This window comes from Eleginops maclovinus, chromosome 11 (genome assembly GCF_036324505.1).
Source record: "Eleginops maclovinus isolate JMC-PN-2008 ecotype Puerto Natales chromosome 11, JC_Emac_rtc_rv5, whole genome shotgun sequence".
NCBI classification, from domain to species: Eukaryota; Metazoa; Chordata; class Actinopteri; order Perciformes; family Eleginopidae; genus Eleginops; species Eleginops maclovinus.
Genome location: NC_086359.1, coordinates 9,250,260 through 9,276,476, shown reverse-complemented (window position 1 = coordinate 9,276,476; position 26,217 = coordinate 9,250,260). Strand labels below are relative to the sequence as shown.

Here is a 26,217-nt window from a genome sequence, read left to right as displayed (position 1 = left end):
TCATCCTGTTTGTTCGAACCCTTCAATGAAACGGATGAGTAATTCCAAGTAATTGTTCAGTCAAACACTAGTTTGAAAACACTTCCCCTGCATCATGACAACCTCCTGCTGGGAGAAAATGAACAACCAGCCATTCAGAGCTCACTTTATCGCTCCTCTAATTGTGGCTCGTTTTCATTAATGGGTTTCTTCTTCCATTTTCGTAGCAGCAGATAATCATTAGGATGTGTTTTAAGATGTGAAAAGGTGAATCTGGTGTGTCTCAGATGTTGGTGAAGCAGGAGGCGGCCAACAGCGAGTGTGTGACGGCGCAGAGCTCGGAGACCGGCCTGCAGCTGCAGCAGGCGCTGGAGCAAATCTCCAACATCAGCACGGCCCTGTGTGACATACAGCGCCTCTACCAGGAGCAGGTGTGTGCTGATGGGATGGAAGAGTGTGTCATGCTAGGTTGAAATGGTCTATTAATGTTCTTCATCATGTATGCTGTTCCTTTCATCCCTGTGTTCAGGTTGCACCACGTCAGGGTGCTGTGGAGGAGAGCAACGTTGTCTTGGAGCTGCAGAACCTGAGGGCAGAGCTGGAGAGGAGCGAGGAGGAGAAGAAGGCCTTAGAGACGCAGCTGTCTGAAGCCAACAGCACTGTCACACAGCTCCAGGAGGAAGGTAACTGCAAGTAGAGGAGACACTTTTGAGCAAACAGTCAGAAGCAATAAACCTTAACCCGATAATGAATTAGCATTTTAGCACTTACAGTTCCCTTGAATTGTTTTTTTGAATGAGCTTTTGGTTAGAATCCTGAATAAGGTCTGCTTTGCTGTCTTTCTCTGAAGTGAAACAGTTACAAAAGCCTCTGAAGGAGGATAAAAGTGATGAGCAAGAGGAGAAAACCATTCCAGCTCCTCCACCCCCTCCTCCTCCTCCTCTTCCTCCACCCCCTCCTGCTGTCACCAAGTATGAACCGTCTTCATCATTGTGTATAAACTGTATCAGAGGCTTTTAACACCCGTATGACTGCACTTCTAAATCATGAATTGTATGACAATGTGACACCTGTGACCTCTCTCTCTCTCTCTCTCTCTCTCTCTCTCTCTCTCTGTGCCAAGTCCACTTGATTTCTTGAGGAACAGGAGAAAAGACAGCGCCAGTAAAGGTGATCAAAATAGTGAGTCACCTTCCATTCAGCTGCATCAATAACATAGAAGTACTTAACTTTGAAGCTAAGATTTGTCCTGAATGTGATTATGTTTCTGTGTTCTTGGATTTATATGACAACCTCAAGACACACTATACAATACTTTAACTTCATTCAAACACATATGAGATGCTCTCAATACATCCCCCAACAATAAAGACTCAGTCCTTTATAATATTTCATCCTTCTCTAATCTTTAAGAAGCGGAGCAGTTGGACTTTAAGACGAAAGCGGTGGATGAAATGATGGAGAGAATAAAAAACGGGATCATCCTGAGGCCCATCAAGAGATTACAGGTGGACAATGTGTTTGTTCATTTACATTCCCCACTGAGTGGCATTTATATGACTTATATAAACGAAAACACTAGCAATAAATACTAACCTCTATAATCTGACCTTACAGGAAGATGACAGTGCATGGAAGGTCAGTTAGCCTCATATTCCCAATGGTTGCATCTCATTTTTTTTTATTATCAAGCAGTTGACAGAGAATTCTCAAATATTCCCAAATCTTCTTGCAGGACCAGAGGAGTGAAAACAGAAAGTCAGCTATCCTGGAGTTGAAAGGAATGCTGGTAATGGGCCTTAACTCAGAGTAGAGTTGTGAATGCACAAAACCTTTGATAAATGACAACTCAAGCCACTTCACACATTTGTTTTACTCACCAGGACAACATCAAGCGTCAGAACCTCCGCAGAGTGCCATCCAGACGGGGAATAGGCCGAAATGTTGGAGAAGCAGAGCTGCTGCAGGTGCTGCAGAGGAGGAGGAGAGCCATGGGGGACCAACAGGACCAAGCACAGGGTACACTCAGATTGTCCTCTTGGTCCCGTGTTTTATTGGTTCAATGGATTTCGGTTTGCTGTTTATGTAGATTACTGTGTCTACAAGCAGTGTGTTTTAAAGCCAGATGTTTGCTATATCACAGATAGCAGTACTTTAAGAAGATGGGAGCCTTAATGATTCTCCTTTTACTGTTTGAGCCTAGTAAGAAGCTGCAGCACAGTGTGAAAATGCTCAATACTGAAGCTTCTAGTGAGGTTACATTTGATGGCAGACATTTTCATAAGAAAAAACTGAGTTCAAAATCATTTAGATTTTTTGAGATATTCGTTTTATAACTATGAGGTAATGCCCCATTTTCTTTGAATGATTCTTGCTTTTAATGTAATTACATTCATATTTACTTATGCTATTTATTCAAATCCTTGTCTCTGGTAATGCACGCTGACGTAACATTTAAAAAAAAGAGTCACGCAAAAATGCTTTACTAAAAAGTGAAAAGTAGCCATCAGTTCACCTCCAGGTTCAACATTTGATCTGCACGCAATGAGTATTTTAGCCTTTGCAATATTAATCATCAGAACAAAGTGCTTTATCAGATCATTGTGGACAACTACATTGTCTGGCTTCATGCCTAACTGGAGATAATCTCTTCCTTCAGACCCTCAGACCGGTCCTCACTCTGTCCAAGCAGCAGGGGACGTTCCCTGGGCCACTGAGTGCAGCAGTGCCCCGGTACTCCGGAGGCTTAAGCAGAACCGAGAGAAGAGAGACTCCCGCATCCGAGCATCAGCACTGATCGTCACACAAGAAGTGTCATTGTCAGTGCTGCAATAATTTGAGTCCTGCAATACATTATTTTTAGAAACTGATTGCATATTGGCTGATTTAATTAATACATCTATGCATTGTTTGGGTCATCATGTACAATAAAATGTCTGTTGATCATGGTCTCTATTGAAACATCAAAGACTTGAGTTGTGTGATGTCAGAAAATGTTTGTAAAGTCTATTTTATTTTACTCGTTTTTGTTCATGGGAAAACATCAAATCACACCCTGGACCTAGAGAAGTAAAAAAAAGATATATATATTTATTCTTCCAAAAGCCATTTAACCCAGCTCTGCTTCAAATAGGCCGTACTTGTTGCGTGTCAAAGGAAATGAAACTCATTCAGCCTTGGTTAATGTCCCATATCATGCTTTTTGGGTTTCAGCTGATCTAAGTGCAAGTCTCATGATTTTATATGCTGCAGAATATAGATGAAGAATATTCTGAGCCATATAAAAACACTTTATGATATGAATGCCTTAACCCACTTCTCTCCCGAGGTGTCGGCTTCTTAAAGCTTGATCTGGCAGAAGGCTGGAGGCTGCCATTTATTTAGGCACATTAAAGCCCTCACACCCAGAGCCAAGAGGTGTGGTTGAGTTAAGAGCCTGAGGTGATCTGGGTGCTTCCTCCTGAAAGTATCTTTATATGCAGCAGGTCGCCTTTTGTTTTCTCACCTCCTCACAGATACTGAATATATGTGTGCATGCATGCATGGTTGAATGCCTACATCACACCCTCACACCACACCATCTTCCTATCCGTCTTTGTTAAAAGCATTTGAAAAGATGAAATGACTCCCACCTTTGACTCTGACACCATTTTAGTGTCTTCACACTGTTCCACATTATATATTTACTTTATTTAGCTCTTTTTACCAGAAGGGCTGCCTTTTCACTCCCCAGCATACATTTTTTATTGTTTCCCTCAGTCTCAAAGGTGTTAGCTTTGGGATGCACTTGTGTATTCTGCCCTCTGTTATTGAATCAATGCACCTGAAAGCCAAACTTGTGTACGAGAGAAAAAGCAGGAAATGGAGACATGCAAGTAATGAGAGGATCTGAAACTGATATGTGATATCTGAGAATACTGATAGAAACAAGACGTGTTAAATAGAGACACCAGTGACACCTGTGAACTTGCTGTGCCTCTTTAAAATATCGCCCTGTACTGTTTCCCATATGCTTTCCTCAATGGTGATCCTACAGTGTATGTCCCAGGATAATTATCAAATAAAAAGACACATTGTTTAGTAGTAGACTATATGTTTGCATCAACAACCGTTGCCAAAGGTATAGCCTAGAAACAAATAGGACTAGAAAAAACATCTAATTTTATCAAGTTAAACAGAAAAGTGGCTAATATTTGACCATTTAAGACTAATAAACAAGATATGTTTTTTTGTGTTGTTTGACTTTAAAGGAGACATATCGTGAGGTTAATGGTTGAGAACATGTTCTTACACTTTAACCCTTAGAAATCATAGTTTTTCCATTAAAACAGTGCACCATTTTGACTTGCTTTGACATATTGGCCTAAACCACTTGACAGTGTGATGTAGTGCAGGTTGTCCTTTTTCATGGGCTTATGGGCTCACTGCATTTCATAAATCAAGACATTGAGTTATAATATACAAAAACAAGTTATATTTATGGGTCAACAAGAGGTAGAGCTTTTTTTTTATAAATCAATGCAAGGTTAAAGGTTCAGGCAGTGCTGTCCACAAGATGTGTCTGCAATGGGTGAATGAATGGTGCTACATTTGACATTGATAAGTGCAAAGTTTGGTACAATGCAGTTCCCATGAGGCAATTGTCAATGAATAAGATATAACTTATGAAGTGCTTTTGAGAAACTCTGCTTTTTATTATTTATTTCTCAGAAGCCAAATACAGTATTTGAGTTTAGCGCCAGGCGCCTTGTCCTCCAACCAAAGATGGCGCTGCCTCAAAACAGCCCTCTCCCTCCTCCAGAGCTCCCCTTCTTTGCTATCCTAAAAACAAACAGGCAGGAACTTTGACCGGTGTTCCGAGCTAGTTACTAGCCTGCTAGTATTGACTAGTTTTCTGTATTTTTTTCATATCGTTGTGTGTTGTTGCACATGCGGAGAGATGTGGTTTATTTATTTACTCAGCTGGCTGTCGCTAGTCATCCAAGTGTCCTTCGTTACGCTAGCAATAGGTAAGTGCATGCCTTAAAATCCATGCAAATGCCCACTAGCTAATTGCTAACGCTAGCGGACCATTTCAATAAGTGAAGCTGCAACATTTAACATATACTAGGCTCTGTTTACCACCATCTAACCCTATAACCACTGTATAAGTGTTGAAATGATAAATGCAATTACAAATAATAATCCTAATTTATGCTAAAATAAGGTACATGCGTTGCCACACTTCTGTTAGCTAGCAAGATTTCCACCACAGGAAGAACGAATACAAGTTGATTTCTCTATTTTCTAACATGACAACAGCACATTAACACTGTAATAATTAAAGTCAAGAATGTTTTATTGTTAGTTTTTGACATGTCCTGAACCTAAGTCGTTTTTGGGGTACATGGGGAAACACTTTCATTTTGCTAAGTAAGCTAGCATGTGGCTTCTCTCTTCAGTCTTGTTGCCATTTTAAACTAATCATCACTTCGATGCCTGAGCATATGACAGTATTGTGGTCCTAATGTCCGATATGCAATGACGATTTGATATAATAGCATCAGTATTCAGTTGGAAGGTTAGCATGTAAACTAATATGAACTAGCTAACATTCCTTCCAATCTAACTAGCATGTTTGTTTTGCTTACAACATGACATTCCGGTGTGTTAATCGCCAAACTAGATACCTACCATTTGGCTCACATAGCCACAATCAGTGTGTAAACAACATGTTTGTAGTTTGTAAGTTTGCTCCAAAACTTTGGCAAAGAGCCTGGCTGTCTGTCCACGTTGCAAGTTAGTTACCTGGCCACGTAACACACACACACACACACACACACACACACACACACACACACACACACACACACACACACACACACACCTGCTGCAGCAGCTGTCAGGTGTGGCTGCTGACTGTCAAACCCTGCTAGTATCAATCACTCTAACTAAGAGTACCTGTGTTTGTGTACTTGTTTCTTCTTTTGTTTTACCTTCTGCATTTGGATCATTTCACATACGTTTTGCTATGTATATTTCTGTGTACTTAAAGCTGATCCTGATCGTGACAATAGACTGGCTCAAGGAACCAAGATGATCGAGTTTGCTAAACTGAATCAGATTAAGTAATTAAATAACGCAACCTCCTTTTATCAGTGTTTAGTAAAACATTAAGTAATGCTATTCAGGTCGCTTATCATCCTTTAACAGCTTTTGATTTGCCATGATGTGAGCAAAGATCATTTTGATGTCTTTTATGACTCTTTTTTTGGCAACTTAATAACATTAATACAGCACCCTTGCCTTCTCAGTATGTGAGAACCTCTTGGGTATTTAGCGATGGATTAATTTTACAATAACACCAAATAGACGGAGTTGACCACCAGACAAAGCGGGTTTCTGTCACCTCTTATTACCTATAAACATAAAACCGATAGGAATTATTTAGTTATAATGCCAATATTTACATGTATTAACCTTTTGTAGCTGATGCCTAAGTATAAAGTGGTACCAACAGTTACTTGTTTCCAATGACTGCCTTAATAAGTCCTTCCTTCCGGCTCTTTATTGAGAATCTTAAGCTGCTTTGTAACATTGCAACAGTTGGACAGTGTAATCATAACTAGGTGAAAGAGCAGTATAACCCATGATTAGCTTCACCCTTACTTTATTAAGTCTGTATAATCATGCTTTGTCTTTCCAAATAAAAAGGGCCTAGCTCTTGTTCATATTGTATTTTCTGTGTCGAGCTGTCAGATGCTGAGAAAACTTTCAAATAGTTTACGCTGAATTAAATTTGGAGGTCAAAAGAGCAAGGCAGTTGTTATTCTTCCTTCTCTTTTGACTCTTCTGGTAAGAGCACACTGTCTTTGCGTGATGAAGCTTTCAGATTGTCCCATGAGCCTTTGCTCTGTGACGCATATTTTTCACATTCAGTCTCTCTGGCTGTGTTTGGCCTTCGTTCCAGGCAGGCTCAGGAACTGTGGGTCACGTCTGTTTTGCCGACGTGTTTGTCTTCATTCACTTGACTGAACTGATATTATTTGGCAAGATATTGAATCTCGGTACCTTTTGGGAACTGAGGGAAAGTTGTGTTTAGCACCAACGATAGAAAACTGTCGGTACTGAAAGTCGCCCTTGAATTTCTGGTCTGATTCAAACTTTTATTATTTGATAAATGACGAATAAAAATCTGTAACATTTGAGAAAGACCAAAGATTTGTTGTTTCTTTTAACTCTTATATGACTACTCAACACCTTATGATTTTCTCCCCCCAGCTGCTGGCCTATACTACTTGGCAGAACTAATAGAAGAATACACAGTAGCCACCAGTCGAATAATAAAGTACATGATAATGGTGAGTAACCGCATCATTCTCTTGTTTTTTGAGAATATACTGCACTGAAATATGTTTCTTTAACGTGTCCTGTGTGTGTGTGAATGTGTCCAGTTCTCCACAGGTGTGCTGGCCTGTCTCTATCTCTTTGAGAGCTTCCCAGTGTTAATGGTGGGAGTCGGCCTCTTCACCAACCTGGTGTACTTTGGCCTCCTGCAGACTTTCCCTTACATTGCACTGAGCTCCCCAAACTTTATCCTCTCCTGTGGTGAGCATGACACACCTTATCTATTAGCGACATGTACACAAGTCTTTTTTTCTCGTCCTGTTTTTCAACATTTTGTTTCTTCTTTGTCTTCAATCTCCAGTGTTGGTGGTGGTGAACCATTATATGGCCTTCCAATTCTTTGCACAAGAGTATTATCCCTTCTCAGAGGTAATCTTTTCTGTTTCTGAAGCCATATCCATGAAAAAGATAGCCCGCCATACTAGTCCAAGTCTCATAATCTTTTATTCCGCATCAAGGTGCTGGCATACTTCACCATCTGCTTGTGGGTGATCCCCTTCGGCTTCTTCGTGTCACTGTCAGCGGGGGAGAACGTGCTTCCGTCCACCATGCAACAAGGAGGTGAGCTCTATTTCTCTCCTGCTGTATGCAAACTTGCTTTTTTTTTTCTCTGTGTGACCGCTATAGTTTATTTCATGTTCATCTTAAACAACAAAATGGAAAAGTAAAAGCTTCATTAATAACGGTCAAATACTGCAAATCTTTTCTTTTCCAGACATTAGCATTAACTCTAAACCATTGTCAAATCCAATAATCCACGTAAATTGAAAAGAGATAGATGTAATCATGAAAAATATTGCCAAACATTAATCATCCAACAAATGCTTTAATCCATATGTGTTAGCGTTTAGCTTTAGCCTCTTCAAAAAACACTTTTCCACTGTGGTCTAAAAGAGTGGTCTCCTGTTTGCTGCTAAACAAAGGGAGACAAGCAGGAGTCCAATAGCCACATAAATGACTTTATAAAGCCACAATAGCACAACATCTTTTGTGTCACACTTTTTTTGTAAATTAAAGCTCATATTATGTGTTTAAATGGAACTGTAAGTTATGTTTGTTTAAAAAAAAAAAGAAAAAGTGATTTATTGATTTACAAAACACATTTGAAGCTTTGAATAAATAAACAGAGAATTAAAAACAACGACAGTATAGCAATTGACTCTGTTCTTTCTTTCAGATGATGTGGTGTCTAATTACTTCACCAAGGGCAAGAGGGGTAAACGGTCCGGGATCCTGGTCGTGTTCTCGGTCCTGAAGGAGGCAGTGCTGCCCAGCAGACAGAAGATGTACTGAGGGGGCTCGGACCCGGGGTGCAGCCTAGGGGGTCGGGAGGTGTATGAGAGAGTGAATGAGTGTGTGTGTGTGGAGGATTAAGGGGAAGCAGGAAGGACTCTGGGAATTTGTTTTCTGGATGGGACTTAAACGAAACAGTGGCTAAAAAGTCGGAAGAATATGAAGGACCAATGAACGGATCGGAGCTTCCTGCTGGACGAGCCAACGAGTTTACCCCGGCCACGTTCGTCTCTTTGTTTTTCTCTTTGTCGGTCTGTTCTGACTGCCAACAACATTAACTGAAGACCCCTTTGTGGGGATCTGTCCTGTAGCGCAACACTTTGTTATTCACATGATGGACATTTTTTAAGTCTTTGGTATTAAAATATGTTTGTGCAAAAGGTCTGACAATTAACAACCACCAAACACTTTTACGTTTCGACTCGGGAGATAAATAGTTTTCAGTTTTTCCTTGAGATGAGATGTTCTGTCATGTATGTGTCGTAGGATTCACGCTAAGATTAAACACAGAAGAGCAGCATTAGGAGACGACTAGATAAATCTCCTCAGAGGAAGAAAGTCGGAGATAAATTAAACTGCTTCAAGGTACTTTCTGGTGTAATCCTGATGTCCAAGCTTACATTTTGGTGTTAAAGTTGCAAAACAGCTGCAAGAAAAAGACCTCAATTTGTCACAGCAATGCTTATTAGAAATACTTTAAAGGAGAAAGTGAGGTTAGGTTGTTATTAATCAGCTTGTGCTTTATTTTAATTACAGGATGTCGCTTCACAGTGATGAAAATGGGTTAATAAGGGCATTTGCAAAGGATTACTTCTATAAACACCTTTTATTTAATGGGATGAACAAAGTATATCTCCCAGTCTGGGTAATTTACATGTTGGAGATGTTCTTTTTGTGTCTTACAGATCTACAGACTCATTAATCACCAGCTCTTTTTTGGACTATTTTTAAAAAGAAATCCACAGTAATAACAAAGTGATTTTATAAAAACATTGATCGGCGAGTTAACCTGACATCTGACGACAAATGAAAACACTTGTGAAGACTCTAACGTGCGTCTGGGACAAAGGCTGCTCAGAGTGGTTTGATGAAAGTGCTATTAAAGAGGCCCACATTCTTTTTACCAATTACCGAGTGCGATTCATTGGAGGCTGGTATGCTGCACAAATGTATAATAAAAGACTTTGTTGAAATAACCGATAGATTAAATGCTTCTTTTCATGGAATAATAGATCCTCACCCTTTCCAATTAATTCAGGTTAGTCCACTTATTTAATGTTAAATTATGTTTGCGTTCGATGGGCTTTCCTTTTACAACCTGAACTTCACTCTTTTCTAAAAATGTGTGTTTGTGTGTTTGTGTGTGTGCAGCAGACAGTCTGGCTGGTGTTATCCACGTCCCATGTGTCTCAGTCACAGTGGTTGCACCAGGTTGAAGCTAGGGTGCACTTTGACCCCCACTGAGGTGTGAAGTAAAGCAAAAAAAACAAAACCGCCACACACACACAACACACACACACACCTTTAGTTGACAGGCCACAGCTCGCAGTTACACACACATACACACACACACGGACGCTGTTGACAAGCCCTCACCTGGACCCCGAGTCACTTCCCTGGGGGGAGCAGTGAAAGTGCATGGACTCATCTGAGACAGGTGACCCAGTTCACTGAGGTTTTCTCACCTTTCACTCACCCCTCCTTTCACCCCGCGTTTGGAGGCGCAGCATCTGGGGTGTGTGGCATTTTTAATTCTGTCACTATGGGCTTGAAGTCTGGGTGGGGGGGAGGGTTATATTGCGTTAGGGAAGGTCTGCTGGTATGCCTGGTAATACATTGAAGTGAGTGAATATACCAAATATTTCCATAACATAAAATGTTGCAAAATAATATTTCAAAGTTCCATACTGGGTGATTTTTAATACATTTCTTTCACACATTTATAAATGCAGGTTTGGTTTAAGCCCTTCCTGTGTGATGATCAGTAATGTCCGGGCTCCAGCACTTCAGCCAAGTGCATGGCCACCTCTGTCCAGTGGGAGGTGCTCCGCCCCTGGGGGTATCTTCTTTGCTGGACCTCCACAATGTCCTGTGGCTCGAAGTACCGTGGGGAGGCGATCCTGGAAGGGAAGGCTCTGGGGAACAACACCCTCTCGAGGACATCCAGAGGCAGGTCAGGGGCGGGGCAGCGCTTGCTGTCCCACTTGGTGGTGTACTGAGGCTGACGGCTGCTGCTGTCCCTCCACACCATCACGTTGTCCCGGAGGTCCGGCTCCCTCAGGGGCTTCTCTGGCTGGATGCCCGTGAAGATGGTCCAGGGTCTAAGGGAGGAGGCTGGAGGTTGCTTAGTGGGGAGGTTTTTACCCTCCAAAGGACGTCCTGGTTGGTGTGTTGGATCAGAAGTGAGGCACTTGGTGTGGTACTCGCTCACCAAGAATCTGGGGGAGAATTCCTTTATGAGAGGAAGACCTTTTTGTTTCGCCCACGCTGCCATCTTCTCATCTATAAGTGGCTGAAAAAGGAAACCTAGATTTGTTAGTTAAATGCTGCAAATGTAATTCTAGCAGCCAAACATACTGACTGATAACGATACAAAAATTGCTGTTAAAAAATGTCTTGAAATTTGCAGCTTAATATCAAGATTATTATAATTCCTGAAAATGTAACCTAATCACATTGTTTAAGACTTTTTAAAATTCAGTTTTTCCTTAACACACGATGTGCGAATGTTTCTGATTCACAGATTGTTTTTTAAAAAAAAGTATTACCCCTAAATGTGTTAAGATTTGCCCAACATACAAACTAACCTTTTTATTCAGATGATTTTGTTTGACCATTTCCACAAGATCCATGTATAAAGTTTGACCCAGCTTCCTCTCCTGCATTTCTTTCTTCTTATCTGTCTGCCACATGCAGCTTTTCAGATACCTTCACAAACACACAAGAAGTCCGTCCCAAATTTCAAACAAAACAGTCTAACCAAATGTTATCTTGTTGTTCTTTTGGCTTGTTACCTTGCCACCTTCCTGTGGCACCAGATGCGGGCCATATCCAGAGGAGTTTGTCCAGTGTTGTCCCGAGCCAGCACATCTGCTCCGGCCTGCACGAGGATCTCTGTGCAGCTCAGGAGGCCTTCAGCGGCGGCCAGGTGCAGAGGGGTCGCCCCTGAATCTGTGGTACTGTTATCACCAAAAAGAAATTACTTTTGTCATCATAATCATCAACATCACCATCATTATCCCTTGCGACAGCAGCTATAAACATTCAAATAGCTCACTGTTATTATAATTTCACTTCTATTGTAGGCTCTTCTTTCAAAATGCTTTACTTTAGTGATTGAATAAGCAGCTATTGGATCCAGCTGATAATTCCAGGTGCTTGGACATGCACAAAGCATTTATACACAAAAACAGGTCCATACGTGTTGACGTCGGCCCCATGCTCCAGCAGGTAAATGAGGCACGAGGAGCTGTTGGGTGAGCTCTGGGGGGACAGGACCATGTGAACAGGCCGGCGACCCTGCAGATCGCTGCTGTTGACCCCCCCCTGCCTGGACTCCTCCACCAGCAGCTGAACAGTAGCCAGTTGGCCATAAAGGCAGGCCATGTGCAGCGCTGACAGACCCTGGTGGATGAAATACATGAGTGCTTTCTCAATGGCATGGCTTACTGGGAAAATTCAATTATGGAGTGGAGCATTGGTACTCAACTTTTCAATGCTGACTCTATACCTTTATTATAATCAATTTAGTAGTAGGCTCTTTGTTAAGTAAATGATTCGGTCAATTTAATTCCCACACCAAGGTCCCTTCTCTTAAACGTTATTGAGCCTACCTGTCTGTTCACATTGCCATCCAGATCCAGCTGCTCCGGGCTCAAAACAGCTGGAAACAGCTTCCCGTCTGGCGGAGCTGTGTGGGTTACCTTCCTGCGAAATGAAAACATGAAAAATCTAGGAATTTGAAAGCTGTGCTTGTTCTTTAATAAGGAAAAAAAGACAAAGCTGACTTGCAGCAAGTAAAACTAGTGCATTTTCGGTGAGTGCATACAGTCACGTCACATTCAAAATAGCAAATAAAACGAGCTAAATGGCTCAAACGCAGCTAGTTGGACTAATATATAAAAACCTGACTTTAAAACGCAGATAAATTTAGTTATTTACCGATTTTTACATTTCCCTCGTCTTCGTTTTCCTGATGTGTTGACAGGTTCCATGGTCACCAAGGAAACGTGGTCACCAGGAAACAAACACTGATTTTCTTGGTCACTATTACTTTCAACTTTCACGGAGTTAAGTGTTTAAAGAGCCGCAGTCCTAATCACATTTACACAATTTCCGTTCACTTTGAGAGTTTAACCCTTTTTAATCTGTTTGTTTACCTATTGCCACTTTTATTTTAAAAGACCAAGAACCCAATTTCGATGATTGTTTTGTACAGTAAATGCTAGGGTTAGTCATTGTTCGGTCTTTGTCAAGGTAACATTGATTTAGATAGATTTTTTAGTACGTTCATTTTCCAATTTTGCTGGGTCATATTTAAGTGTAATAATTACAAAAATATTCTCACATTTCCAACATTTTATTCTCATTAAATTCAAGTTTTCCTTTAACATAAAGCCTATATACAGTATTTACACAACTTTTCACATAAGTGCTTGTAATATAAAACACTCATTACGAATGCTCAACGTTGATTGGCTGATGACTTGTTGCATTTTCATTGGCTGTTAGCGAAATACGTTTGTGGTTATTAGCTCGTAGCTACCATACGTTAGCATTTTTGCAACTGCCGCCAGACGATGATTATATTTTACAGCAAACGTTAAAAAGTCAGTTATTTGTAGGAACAACATTAGGTTAATTACGTCGGTACTAACAAACCCCGAGATATATGTATAAACAAATCACTGGTAATTATAATTATAATGGTTCTCCATCTAAAGGGAAAATGGCTATCTGCTAGCTTGTTATAGAGGACTTGCGCAATTACAGGGGAGTGGTCGTCCTCAGGTTTAGAGAGCATGGTACCTGGTCGATTAAATCCAGTGGGCATTTCAAGCATCTTTCTGAGAGGATTGCCGAAGTTGAAAGCAGCAGAAAACCGTGAATTGACAACAAAAAGCAGCAAGTTGGTGGGAATAGGTATGTTGTTAGTCACGTGTTTCAAAAGGTGCGAAGTGTAAACGGTTGTGTAATGTTTCGTTGTAGCGTTGGTCTAAAAAACGCTAATGAAAATTTCTGTTTAGTCATGATAGCACCTCCTATAGACTACTGTTTATTTGGTGTCCTCTTACTGTATTCCTTTCTCTTTTCTCTCTGTTTGATGAATTTACCTGAATCATTAAGTTGAATTTTTAATGTGAAAGTCTGTTTTTTTTAGCTTCATCCAATAAATAATAAAAGTGAAAATAAAAGTCCACGTCCTTATTTGATAAAACAGGTCTGAATCAATGTAATAGCTTGTGACAAATCCGGGCAGATGAATGGCTACTGGCATGGCAGAAATGGATACTTCCACTCTCCCATCCCTGGTGTGTTTGTATTGACGGTGCTTTGTGATTGGCAGCTTGTTCGTCGCCTGAGGAAAAGCAGATCAATCCTGCCAGTGCCGTTGAGGCCTCAGAGCTAACGTTTGTTCCACTGCGCCCCGGCCTGCCGCCACGCCTGATGCCGATATATGAATTAACACTTATATTCTCTATGTCTATGTGGGGCTGAGGGGGGTCGATAGGCTCATCGGGGTGCAGGCCTCTCTTATCACTGATATTGACCACTTGACCCGTGGCTGCACTGGATGTAGGCAAGAGAACCGTGTGTCATAGTAGAGATACTGTAGGTTTGGTTTAGTCAACATTTAGAGGATTCAGAATCAGCAAACACTTAGATTTATCTTATCATGGGTTTAGATTGCTAGAAGGGAAATCCTAGAAAAATGGAAAGCACAAACACTTTTGCCCAAATTAAACTTTTTTGGTCTATGCAGCGTTAAACTTCCTTAACCCATTTTAAGAAGATTTATAAATAAATAAATGTCTTCTCTTTCCCCTTTTCTTTTTTATTCTACTTAAGAAAAAGCTCAAAAAATAGAGAGAGGAATACAAAATATCGGAACACTTACTAGTTTGCTCGTACATCATTTCTGCAGCTATTTATTCAGTACTTTGTTTATGACTTCATCCTTTTTATTCTCTGTCATTCTCTGTCACTCCAAGCTATCTTCAAGGTCCAGTGGAGGGTCGAGGACGGGCCATGAACTACTGGCTTCCCGCTCCGAGCCCCCACCCCCCCAGAGCCTACGCCTTTATCACAACACTGCTACTTTGATGACAAATGCATGCTAGTGCACAGACAGAGTGAGTAAGAAAACCCTGTGTGTGTTTACGTGCACATAAATGTGTATACGCCTTAATAGTAAGGGCACAACCCCGCTGCGGCCTCTTTAGCTGACTCTGACCTCGGTCACATGTTACCGAGTGTGTCGGTGTAGAGCTCTTTCATGTTTGACTTTCAGCACAAGTCCCTGGATGACGACCCCCGACATGACCTCTTTCTTCTGGCAGTTGAGTGTGAATGTGTGTTTGATTGTCCATGTGCTGTCAAACTCAGTCTGTCTATGAGAGTGCATGAGCCTTACCATCTTAAAAGCTTTCTGTTTATTTGTTTTTAATTCATATTTTTTGAGCTCTGGGGAAAACTGGTTTACATTACGAAAATCAGATGTCAGGTCAAACACTGAACAAAAGTTTTTTGTTTTCTGGGATAGACTGTGTTTTGAGGTTACATACACACAGCATTTCATAATTATAAACACAACATCCATGTCAAAATGTATACAAACATGCATACTTCTATACATTTCATTATGAATTATTATATTCATGATACAAAATTCCTCTGCCATCTTCTGTAGCACACTTATTATTAGGTTTGAGCAACTTGAGTGTAAATGTAAAGACGATCCTCTCCTACTCGAAATGCTCATTGCCTAGAAAAGTGTGTGTGTGTGTGTGTGTGTGTGTGTGTGTGTGTGTGTGTGTGTGTGTGTGTGTGTGTGTGTGTGTGTGTGTGTGTGTGTGTGTGTGTGTGTGTGTGTGTGTGTGTGTGTGTGTGTAAGCTATTGCACGTCCAGTTGGCGCAGAGCAGATTAGCATTGGGCCGATCACAGCTGTCTAAACCTGCTTAGGGCGAGGATGAAAGTGAGATCATGTGCCAGCAGCCTCACGACGCGCTCTCCCATTGGTCCGTTACCTCGTCCAATCACATCCCATCTGTTTGTGTGCTCCGTGAACATTGGAAGGGAATACATACAGCTGTCTTCTTAATCTAAAGTTGGTTTTATACCATCTTATCAATTTAAAGATTTACTTTTTGTGATTTTGACCTTTTTATTGACAGTAGTATGTGCACCATGACTGGAATCATGGGTAGAAAAGACGCTTGCAAAATCTGTTCTTTGCTAGATTTGAACAAGGGACAGTAAACACTAATAAATCCTCCTTCTGAGTTTTATTTGGGGTTTATCTGATTAAAAGTAGTTTTCTTTAAATGTGTTTCAAGAACAGAAACTACACAGCAGACGCAGTGCTCAAGAAGAGGAATGGAGCAATAGGAGGAGGAAAGAGTTAAGAAGTGAGGTCGTTGAAATGAGAGAGAACACAGAGAGAAGGAGAACATAGCTATCAGAGCAAACGCACAACCTTGATACGCCTCCATATTTGATGAGCCACCTTACGAGGACCCTGTGCCTCTGGGGGTTTCTGAACTCTGCCTGTTTGTAAGTGTGCTGATGTCCTCACTTTCCTCCTTCTCTCTCCTCTGCTCTTCGTCCTTCTTTATGCTTCCCCATCCTTTTGCATTTTCATATCAAGTAACTAAGCTAACTGGGGCCACAGATGCTCAAATCAGAAAGAAAAGAAAGTGTAAAAAACAGCCAGGACAGCAACTTGATTGAATAACATGTTTATGCAACAGCCACACAAAATCAGAATGCAATTTTTGGATTAACCGTCTTTTTTAAATAAAAGTGTACTTTCTTATTCAGCATATTTGACACCTGTCAGGGCCGAGTCAGTGTAATAGCTTGTGACAGTTCAGGGAGTTCCTCTCCTCTGGTATTCTTTCTTCTTTTTGCTTCCCCATCCTTTTGCCTTTTCACTCCATTCCTCAGATCCTCCTTTAATCCCGTTTCTCTTTTTTCCTCCTCTTCTCTCTCTGCTCTTTCTCTCTCTCTTGGTTCCTCGTGCTCAGCCAGGCGGCAGCGCGCTAATGCACCATGGCACATTCTGCAGCTCAGAGTCACAATGCGACCAGGCTTTGCGCAGTGACCGCACGGCGACCTCCCTCAGTATCGCTGCACACGGCGATGTGCTGTACCAGGGCCTGTTTAGGGCAAGGATTGAGGTGATGGGTGGGCGGGGGAGGGGGTTTAGAGGATGAAGTAGGGGAGTTAAAGGAGGAGAAGAAGCAGGGTTCTGCCACCGATGGGTACTATCAGATCCTATGACAGTGAGATAAATGGATTGTGAGCAGAGAAAGACTGAAGCAAACTGAGATGCCGATCTAAAGGACATTTCTGTGCCATGTGTGAGTTATCTAAGTGAGAGGAGGTAAGACTTGGCTCACGCACCACGATGAACGCCTCTGTGACCAGATTAGGTCACATGCGTGGTTTCTTATGTGGGAGGAAGCACAGATTTCTGAACCTCTGGAAGACCCAACAGCTGATCCCCGGCACATCTTCATGATTATTGAAGGTGTTACTCCTTTAATAATCTTAGCAGGAAGGATAAGAAATCTCTTTTTTTTTACCACTCCCTCCTGCCCATGCTCTTTCATCCCTGAGGTCCTGACAGACATCGTGCCATCACACCTTCCCACAATCCCAAGCTTTTTTTCCACAATCCTCACAGTTCAGCCTAAACGACCAGAGGGAGGGAGGGAGAGAGGGATACAACGCCTGAGATAGTGAGAAAATGAGCTGTCGCCTTTAAGGTCAATGTAACAAAGGTAGAGAGAACTGTTAACTAAAGTGTGTATATGGTTAGGCTATGCATGGGAAGAGACGGTAAAGCGCAAACTATCTTATGGCAAACCTGTCCCATTTCATTTATTTCAAGGTGGCGAGTCCTCTCCAAGGCAGCACGGCTCTCATTAAAACCGGAGGGCGATGTGGTCCATCTGGTGATTGTCACATCTCCCAGCAATAGGCTGCACTCCAACATCTAGCTCCACTTTAGAGGAGTTCTCCCACTAATCTTTAACCGTTGTTGGAACAAACCAGATGCTTTGGATTAAATGTGCTGGAGGTCATTCAAGTTGACTTACAATCGTACAACCATACTACTACATACTACTATACTCCGTATCTAAATGATTAATCCTATAAATTAACAGGACGTCTCAAGAGGACTTAAGAGACTCCCACTAGCTTCCAGTGTCTATTCAACAAGTATCATTTGATCAGGTTTAATAAGTCTTCGCTCTGACTTCTCAGTGCTCGGGCTCTTATATTATTTGCAATTTTGCTGTGTTATGTTTCTCCACTTCATCAAACCGACAGCGAACATCTTCAAGTTTTAAACAGGGTTTTTACTCCTATTGTTCATTTTTACATTTAGTCAATAAACGGAACTTAAACCAGATGCTCTGAAGCATTTTTTTGGAAGGTCAGAGGTCAAATGGTCTTTTGGATTGGGCCTGTCGATAAACAAAAGACCTGATAAAACAAAGCTGGAAGAGGATAAACAGATGTCATACTTAAAACTTAACTTTAACAAAGGCATTAGTTACAACTTATAAACCCTTTATTCAAAAGTGGGGCCGATGCTTTTAAATAAAATGGCATATCTAGATTACCCAAAAACTTTGTGAAATGATCAGAAAACGTTCGTGATTTCCAACCATAAGGGGCAAAATCAGAAGTCATCAGGTCATTTAAGGCATTTTTTAGTTTCAGAACTTTGCCATTCATAAGAAAATGACTTCTATTCCTCCTTTTTAACCCTTCTGCACTTTGCCCTTCTGGAGTGACTGGTTCAGCAGCTGTGTGAACTCACACTCTGGTTGTGTGTAAGGCCGTGAAGATCAACCGCTCGTTGACACCATTAACAAGGTCACATTTACATGTATGTAATCTTTGTCAGGAGATTGCATTTGAACAGCAGCAGAGATCGTTGCCTTGCACTATTAACCTGCACGTGAATGTAGAGCTCTGAGAGACGAACTGAAACGCAACCGCCGCAACACACGCTAGTTCCTCCTGTAGGTGCGTGCAGTTATATGTCATATACGCGTTTGTGTGTGATTGCTTCCCTACTTAGACGCTTGTGTTTTGCCATTGACACCGCGACCCTGTCTAATATGGCGGTCTCTCTTGTATCCAGGTCACGGAGCATTGCCTCGTCCCGGTTCATCAGCGGGGCAACGCTCCATAAAAAAACACCATTGTCCTCCTGACACGCATCCTGATTATATTCATAAAATGTGGTGTTGGTAGAGATAACATGATGTAAATATGCAAATGCCATAGGGACAGTGATACCACAACAGCTTCGGGACAGTCAGCCACTTTAACCCACTCGACAAACATGATAGGACAGGAAGTCACACACACACACACACACACACACACACACACACACACACACACACATAGGGTAAATTATGGTTTTTGCCTGAGGTGTTAAATCTATTGAATTAAAGTGCTTGTATTTTTCACCCTTTATGATGCCGGAGAGCTGGAATTAGGCCAAAATCAACACAATAGGCAGCGGTGGGGGGGGGGGGGGTCTGTCTGTCAAATGACTAGACAGCTGATCTGATGATCTTCTTCCTTAATAAAACGAACAAGGTTCTGACCGTTTCTTTGCCCTCCAGAGACCTCCAGAAGCTACACTCGCCTAATTACCATCTTGAATTATTCAGCAGCGTGGCAGCTGCATGCAGAAACATTGAAATCCATTTGGAGCGACACGACTAAAAGGATGTAGTGTGTGGCGTGTTGATGGCTTTATTATTGATGCTCGGTACGCTGAGGGCTTTATCAAGCTCAACTGAAACTGAAATAGACCTAAACTTAACCCCAAAGACTTGACATGTCATAACGCACATGTAAATCGGAATAATGTTGGATGAAGCAATCATTTTTTATATATATTCTCAGCTATTCTTTAGAGCTTTGTGTATATAGTATACGTCTCTCTTCTCTTGACTGTCTTCATGAAGAGTTTGATTGACAGGTGGTTCATCCAATCACCGGTCTTGTATTTTCTGAAATTGCCTTCCCTTTCCTTTCAATTGACTCCTTTTTAGATGGTTCTGTTAACAAAACATCTGGGGTGTTAGGTTTATTATTAAAAGGGTTCATAAGTTTACGGGGTTGTAGAAGAGTTCGCCTTTCAACACAAATCACCAGTGTTTACGCTGTTCCGTTCAGAACAACAAGGACACAAAGTTCATGCAAAGTTCTTCCTTTAACCAAAGAGGAAAGTCAATGAAGTACATAAAATATTAAGCATGAATAAATTCACATTATCAAACTAGTTTCTCTCTAGTTGGAATAAAAAAGTCCTCAGTGCTTTTATTTGTGAGTTGTTGTGATTCAAATATTTTCACTCTTCTTTTTAATATCAGTGTCAGAACATATTTCAATGGAGTAGTCAAAATATTCCTGTGGTTGTGATGCCACAATGTCTCAGTTTTGCCTAAAATCATTTTGAATAACCTTTTAGTTTTATCTATGTATTCAGATGTGTTGTGCATTTCTGAAGTTACCAAACCCATGGCCCAAAAGGTGGCAAAGAGCTCTAATACAACATTCTATATACACATTTTCATCTCTTTTATGAGTTAGATATGGCATTGAAGTTACCAGATATTTACACACCTGGCAGACACAGCCACATATTTAAGTTTCTCTTCTTATTTAAAATCTCGTTTCTTGGAACCTGATTTTTTAAAAAGTCCTTTGTTCATTTTTTCATGGAGCCTTTAAATCCTTGAAACATTGTGGATGTGAGGGAGAAAAATCAAGTCCTTGATACGTGGAAATAAATAGACATGGAGGAATTTAATTTCTTCATGTACAATCATTTTATTTCTGCAAGCTTCTGTAAAGCATGCCGTTTGTCATTTTAACAGTTCTCCGTGATGAAACTTAAGCTCTGTTTTGGTCTTGACTAACTCCTGAGGGAAATATCTGTCTCTTTAGCTACTGACTAATCCTTTTAAGTTCACCTGCTATTCCCTAGCTTTTTGTTCCGGCAGAGTAGGGTGGGTTTTAAAGACCCTTTTCTGCAAACAGCTCCCTGCTGCTGCTTGAAACTTGTTCATGCTGGTGACTCAGAGACAGCGCCAAGAACCGGTCCCATTGTTTTTTTCGCCCTCACTGAAGGTCTGTAAATGTGTGTGTGTGTGGGCTTGGTGTGTGTGATCCTCACCTCTCCTGGCATCCCCCACAGTGCCGACACTAAGGTCTGCCACCCTTCCTGTCCAGCTTCTTTTACCCCGGGTGGCGGCGTCGGCAGGGCACAGAGCAGCCGAGCTTGATCCCGTCTGGCATGTTTGGGCTCTCCCTGCATTTTCAGTCCAGTCTGCACGCATTCACCTACTGCGCCGTGTGTATTACGCTCTTACAGCTAATGTGTGTGAGAGCGTTTGTATCTGTGGCAAAGGCAGATGTGTTTTTCTAACACTTAGGCGCAGTTGTGTTCCTCTGTTGTCACACACGTCCTGTATATACATTAACATCAGGACATATGGCGCAGATCTGTCAGATGTGCTCTTTATCAACAGATGTGTGGGTGAACGTGTTACATGCACTCCCTTATATGATCTTATTCAAGCTCATTTGAAAATGTGTGGATGCGATGCATGTGCGCTTTCACATTTGTCTGTCTTCATCGAGTTCAGGCTTTCATGCGCTTTGATTATGTGTTCGAACGCCCTCAGGGAGAAACATGTGACCCATAAAGCCAGGTTAGGAGCATGCTCAGTGCCTCCTCTCCAAGTCGGGTGAGGGCATCTCCACATGTTTGACCCTGGGTCGCCTTCACAATCCTGATCGAAGTGTGAAAAGAAGCCTGGGCATGAGAAGTCAGGGTTGAAATCACACCCCGGACCAGAGTCTGGCTCCTCTGGTTCCCAGGTGTCCTCTCACCTCAGATAATGCTAATGTGCAGAGAAGAGAACCGATTAGAAAAGGATCCTGAGAGGCTGCTGGTGTAACAGCAAAGGGCAGAGACAGGGTGTTTAAAGAGCCCTCATCGTCTCTTCTTCGGGTGAACAAACACGATATGATGTTTATATACACAGTGTTTTTATTGGTTGTCTGTATGGAGCAACATAGTGATGTCACTGTGCACTGACACACCCCAAAGTACACTTCCTCATCACTGCAGCATGGGGGGAAAACACTGCATGTAGGTTTCTTTTGAATTGCTCCATAAATTGTCTTTCAGTTTTACTCTGCAGTACAATGCACCTGGATATTTTAGCGTGGGGCATTATTTCAATAAATGACCCCAATAACCATAAAGAGAAATGACTAATCTATCAATAAATGACGTTTGTATTCGTTGAACTCGCTTGAAAGATAAAGCCTAGCTAATTTACCCAAATTTAAATTGAATTCTCTATTTTTTTGGATAATTATAGGTTATAAGGCCATAGATAGGAGAGGTTGAGAGAATCCCTGTTTGATTTTAATGGTCTTAGTAGTCTTAATAATACATGCACATTCATTATTCATCCATTGACGATGTGTCACCAGTAGTCTCTCTTGATTATAGTGGTCTAAATCCATTAATCGTAATTGCAAACATATAGACATTGTCACTTTAGAAGTGGTATTTTAAATATTCTCAGTGCTATAATCTGCGTCCCCCGATAACAGCGATATTTGCACACGTAGCGCGATCCCCACAGATGTTGGTCACCCCCCTCACCCTCTACCTGCTCAGCAGCTTGCAGAGGAACTGCATGCTTTTATATCACTGCGATGTTGCTCTCAGGCTGTGAGAGGAAAGGACACCTCACCTCTCCCACACAGCCGACACAGGCTTTTAAAAACCTCTGCGGTCCTTCCCTCGGCCAACATAACACCGCCAGCCTAAGAGCCGCGCTCCCTGCTCTGCTCTGACCTAATGGGCTGTGAAGCCAGGGGAGGGGGCAAGAGGGGGGAGACTATCTTCCATGTGTTTTCCTTATTTTTAGCTGATTTCTGTTTGTCTTATAACACCAAATGCGTTCCCTCAAGTGATCCATCTGGGTTTTCAGATCTGCCGTATGGAAGTGACTCGTCTAAAAACAGAACCTTGAAACCATTTGTTTAAATAAATCCTTACTCGCTACAGATCCAAGTCCTAACAGACACAGGGCAGTACTGTTGGGTTGTGTGGCCTAAAAAGCGAGAACTGAAAGAGGACGGTTTTTGGCTTCTGTTTGGAAATGATATGCAAATGTTGTGTGTTGATACTTAGACCTTGAGGAAGTCTGATAGGTTTGCATATAGGATCACAGCTCTGGTCATGTTTAGAAACTCCCCCATTAATTTATCGACTGTTTTGATCTTCAGAAATACTTTATTTTCACATTTGTTCTGGTCTTATTTTAGCCTCAACCTTATCAAGTGCTGTGTTTTAAAGTCAGGTTGTGTGTGTTTTTAAATCATTTCAATCCTCTCTAATGTTGGCTTTCCACATGTGGTCCAAACCCGTCAGACTGGTGCTCTATCTTCTTTCTGTCGGTAAATCAGAACCAAGCTTTGATAGCACATCACTGTTATGGGTTTGAGGAGTTTTCCTCACACAACCTGAATCTGCAAAATGGTGCAGCAGAGCAGGGATGCAGGGAGGAGCCCCTTCAGTGGCCTTAAAATTAAGCAGCGTTCACAGAGGGCGGCCTCTCCTCTCGGTGTTTTCAGCTGGCTGGGCAGAGTGGCAGACTATTCAGCTCAGCCCAACACCACGAAAGAGATCTCATGATGGATGGTAGGGGGATGGAAAGCTCAGACCTCAGGATGTTTGCCTGAAGGAAACTAAACTGCAGCACCCCAGGAGCCGGTCCAGCTCGGTGTTCAGAGTCCAGGCCCATGCCAGGGCCATAGGATTCCCCTCCCCTTTACATCGACTTGTTTATGAGACATCTGCGGGCTAAAATGACCTGACAGCTTTTGATGCATTTGCTGCCACATAAGCGATCTGAAAGCGCAGAGCTATTTTTGCTGATGTTAATTTGCTCTGTGTTAAGGCCCCGGTTCACAGCTCGGTCAGCCTTCCCTGATACTATATTCCCGTTTGTTTCAGTAAAGGTTCTCCCGTCACATCGCATTTAGGTCGAGATGCCTGTGAACTGTGAATGAACCGCGCACAGGGACCCGGCCGCGCTCAGGCCTCTGGGTCCTAGAGTCTGTCTTATCCGCTCTGTTTGATCAAGTTCCTCTCTGTGAGGGTGCTGAAAGAACAGGAATCATCAAAGTAGTTCTTTTTTAAAGTCCTTTAATTTTCTCATTTGTTCTTTTAAATATAACGAGAAAAAAACAATCATAATTAAAATCCCACCCGACTAAATAGCCTTAAAAGAGGTTTAAATGTTTTAGCATTTGATAAAATATTAACAAACTGCAGCATGCAATAAAATAAATGCATAAATATATTATACAATTTCCTTTACATCATAAAAATAGTATTTCTAAATGTACAGTTTATCTCAATGTCTTTTCAATATGTACAAATGTTAAAGTAGCTCTGTAAATGTCATTTCTTGAAAGAAATAGCACATCTTTTTCTTTAATTAAATGAAAATAGACACATCTGTAATAGTATAAGTATAAATTGATATCTATAAGAGTAAAAAGGTACCTGATTCGTGCATTTGTCCACCGAGCAGCAGCAGTCTGACTGTCCTCTAAGGAAAGGCAGCAGTGACTCCTGTCTTTAAACCAATCCCTCCTCAGTGGGCAAGCTGATCCCTTCATCCTGCTTCTTCTTCTCTGATTTCATGAATTATTCATCTCTTAATCAGAACCACAACTGAGCACTCTAATCGGTGCCTTTTTCTTTTTTTATATCTCCGTGATTATTATTGTTATTACTCAAAATCTCCGGTGCGCACGATTAGACATTAAATTAAATGTGATGCTGAGAAAAATATTTTTCTAATAGCCCTGCATTAACCCTCTCGTTAATTTGCAAACAGATTTAGTGAAATTAATTGTAAATTGGAACAGAGGGGAAGATAAAAAGTCTCCCAACAGCTAATTTAAGTATTCATTTGTATAATAGCTCAATTTGTTTGGTGGAGCAATGATCATAATTAATAAAGAAAAAATGGAGAGGAGAAATGATTAACTAGAGGTTAAAAAAGTATAATAATATTGAAACTCAGAGCCACACCATGCTGTCGCAGTGTTTAGGAAAAAAGCCAGAGGTATTTTTCCTGCCACACATCAGGCATTTAGCCAAGTTGTCATTTCATCTCCCCTACAGTCCTTTTTAAATTTCATGTCCAGTGGTTAGTCTTTTTATAAATTGTCTTTCCAGGCGTGAATATTCAACTGTAGCCCTTTTGGCTGCATGAGTGTGTGTTCCCCTTTAAAAGCGCCAGAAGGTAGGTGTGTGTGTGTGTGTGTGTGTGTGTGTGTGTGTGTGTGTGTGTGTGTGTGTGTGTGTGTGTGTGTGTGTGTGTGTGTGTGTGTGTGTGTGTGTGTGTGTGTGTGTGTGTGTGTCTTACAGTGAAGCGGTTAAACGGCGCTTTAACACGTGTTGAGGCACAAACATAATTAGGTTGCGTTAAATTCATGACTGAGTAAATATATTTCCTATTTGTATTTCTCCCCTTTTTTTTACATTTCTCATATGTGATCAGTGGGCCAGGTTTGAATTGAGGTCATGGATGTTGAAATGAAATGGGAACATATCATATTGATGCAACAACCACACTTCCTGCATCATGCTAAAGGCCCTCTAGTTTCCTACTTCCTCCTGCATGCACAGATACGATACATGAATTCCTAAAACTGTGCGATACATTTCTTGTTCTACATTAACGCTTCCTCTTTCATTTCTAATAATTAAATGAATGGTCCCGTGCTGCTTCATCTAAATACACATAGGGAAGTTAAAAGATGTCAAACTAAACCCCAGATTGAATCTTTTTGTATCTTAAAACAAACAAGGGAATACACATGAATTACTAAACTGCTCATTTCCAAGATAAACTTCCAAGAACCAAAATTCTAGGGTAGTGTGTACTGTATACAGTTTAGTGTTGCGCACACAAAATTCAATCCAGACCAGGGTTTTGTCTAAAAATGTTAAAGTGATGCCAGTGCAATATGTGACTCAGCAGCTTTAAGACGTGAAGAAACTGTTATTTTCCTCTTGGATCTAACGCAGTGTTTGTGCATAATATGTGGGTGGGGCCGTAATTTCGTATGGAAGTGGCGTTAGCACCTCATTCTGTATTTTTATAGAAAACCCCCACAGTTATAATAATGTAGAGTATTTGTATGTTCGATAAAAGTGTCTGAAATTCCAGTTCAACTCTTTTCAAGAATATTTT

At 41.3% G+C, this 26,217-nt stretch overlaps 3 protein-coding genes across 5 annotated transcripts in view; 2 read left to right on the top strand and 1 right to left on the bottom strand.

The window, feature by feature from the left end:
* The window catches only part of shtn2 (shootin 2), an 8,834-nt gene extending 5,894 nt beyond the window's left edge, over positions 1–2,940 (top strand). Inside the window, exons 9-17 of one of the 2 annotated variants that reach the window (XM_063896258.1) lie at positions 267–410; positions 509–662; positions 830–950; positions 1,103–1,161; positions 1,396–1,487; positions 1,597–1,617; positions 1,715–1,768; positions 1,863–1,998; positions 2,639–2,940. In XM_063896258.1, coding sequence (XP_063752328.1) covers positions 267–410; positions 509–662; positions 830–950; positions 1,103–1,161; positions 1,396–1,487; positions 1,597–1,617; positions 1,715–1,768; positions 1,863–1,998; positions 2,639–2,814 — 957 coding nt within the window. In that variant the 3' untranslated portion in view covers positions 2,815–2,940. Of the gene's footprint in view, positions 1–266; positions 411–508; positions 663–829; positions 951–1,102; positions 1,162–1,392; positions 1,488–1,596; positions 1,618–1,714; positions 1,769–1,862; positions 1,999–2,638 lie in introns of both variants that reach the window. The other variant, XM_063896257.1, reaches the window with a different exon arrangement.
* A 1,812-nt stretch (positions 2,941–4,752) lies between these two features.
* tex261 (testis expressed 261) lies at positions 4,753–9,854 on the top strand. The gene is made up of 6 exons (XM_063896100.1): positions 4,753–4,988; positions 7,240–7,319; positions 7,413–7,566; positions 7,667–7,734; positions 7,824–7,926; positions 8,543–9,854. The coding sequence occupies exons 1-6, from the start codon at positions 4,919–4,921 to the stop codon at positions 8,656–8,658; spliced, it is 591 nt and encodes a 196-aa protein (XP_063752170.1). The 5' UTR covers positions 4,753–4,918; the 3' UTR covers positions 8,659–9,854.
* A 481-nt stretch (positions 9,855–10,335) lies between these two features.
* ankrd53 (ankyrin repeat domain 53) lies at positions 10,336–21,199 on the bottom strand. Of its 2 annotated transcripts, none has more exons than XM_063896099.1 (6): positions 21,096–21,199; positions 12,492–12,585; positions 12,080–12,282; positions 11,673–11,837; positions 11,466–11,586; positions 10,336–11,170 (listed from the first exon to the last, which is right to left on the bottom strand). In XM_063896099.1, exons 3-6 carry the CDS (start codon positions 12,262–12,264, stop codon positions 10,640–10,642), a joined length of 1,002 nt encoding a protein of 333 aa, XP_063752169.1. In that variant the 5' UTR covers positions 12,265–12,282; positions 12,492–12,585; positions 21,096–21,199; the 3' UTR covers positions 10,336–10,639. The 2 variants fall into 2 exon arrangements, with proteins under 2 accessions (XP_063752169.1, XP_063752168.1); XM_063896098.1 differs by lacking the exon at positions 21,096–21,199 and adding an exon at positions 12,820–12,884.
* Positions 21,200–26,217: the final 5,018 nt, after the last annotated feature.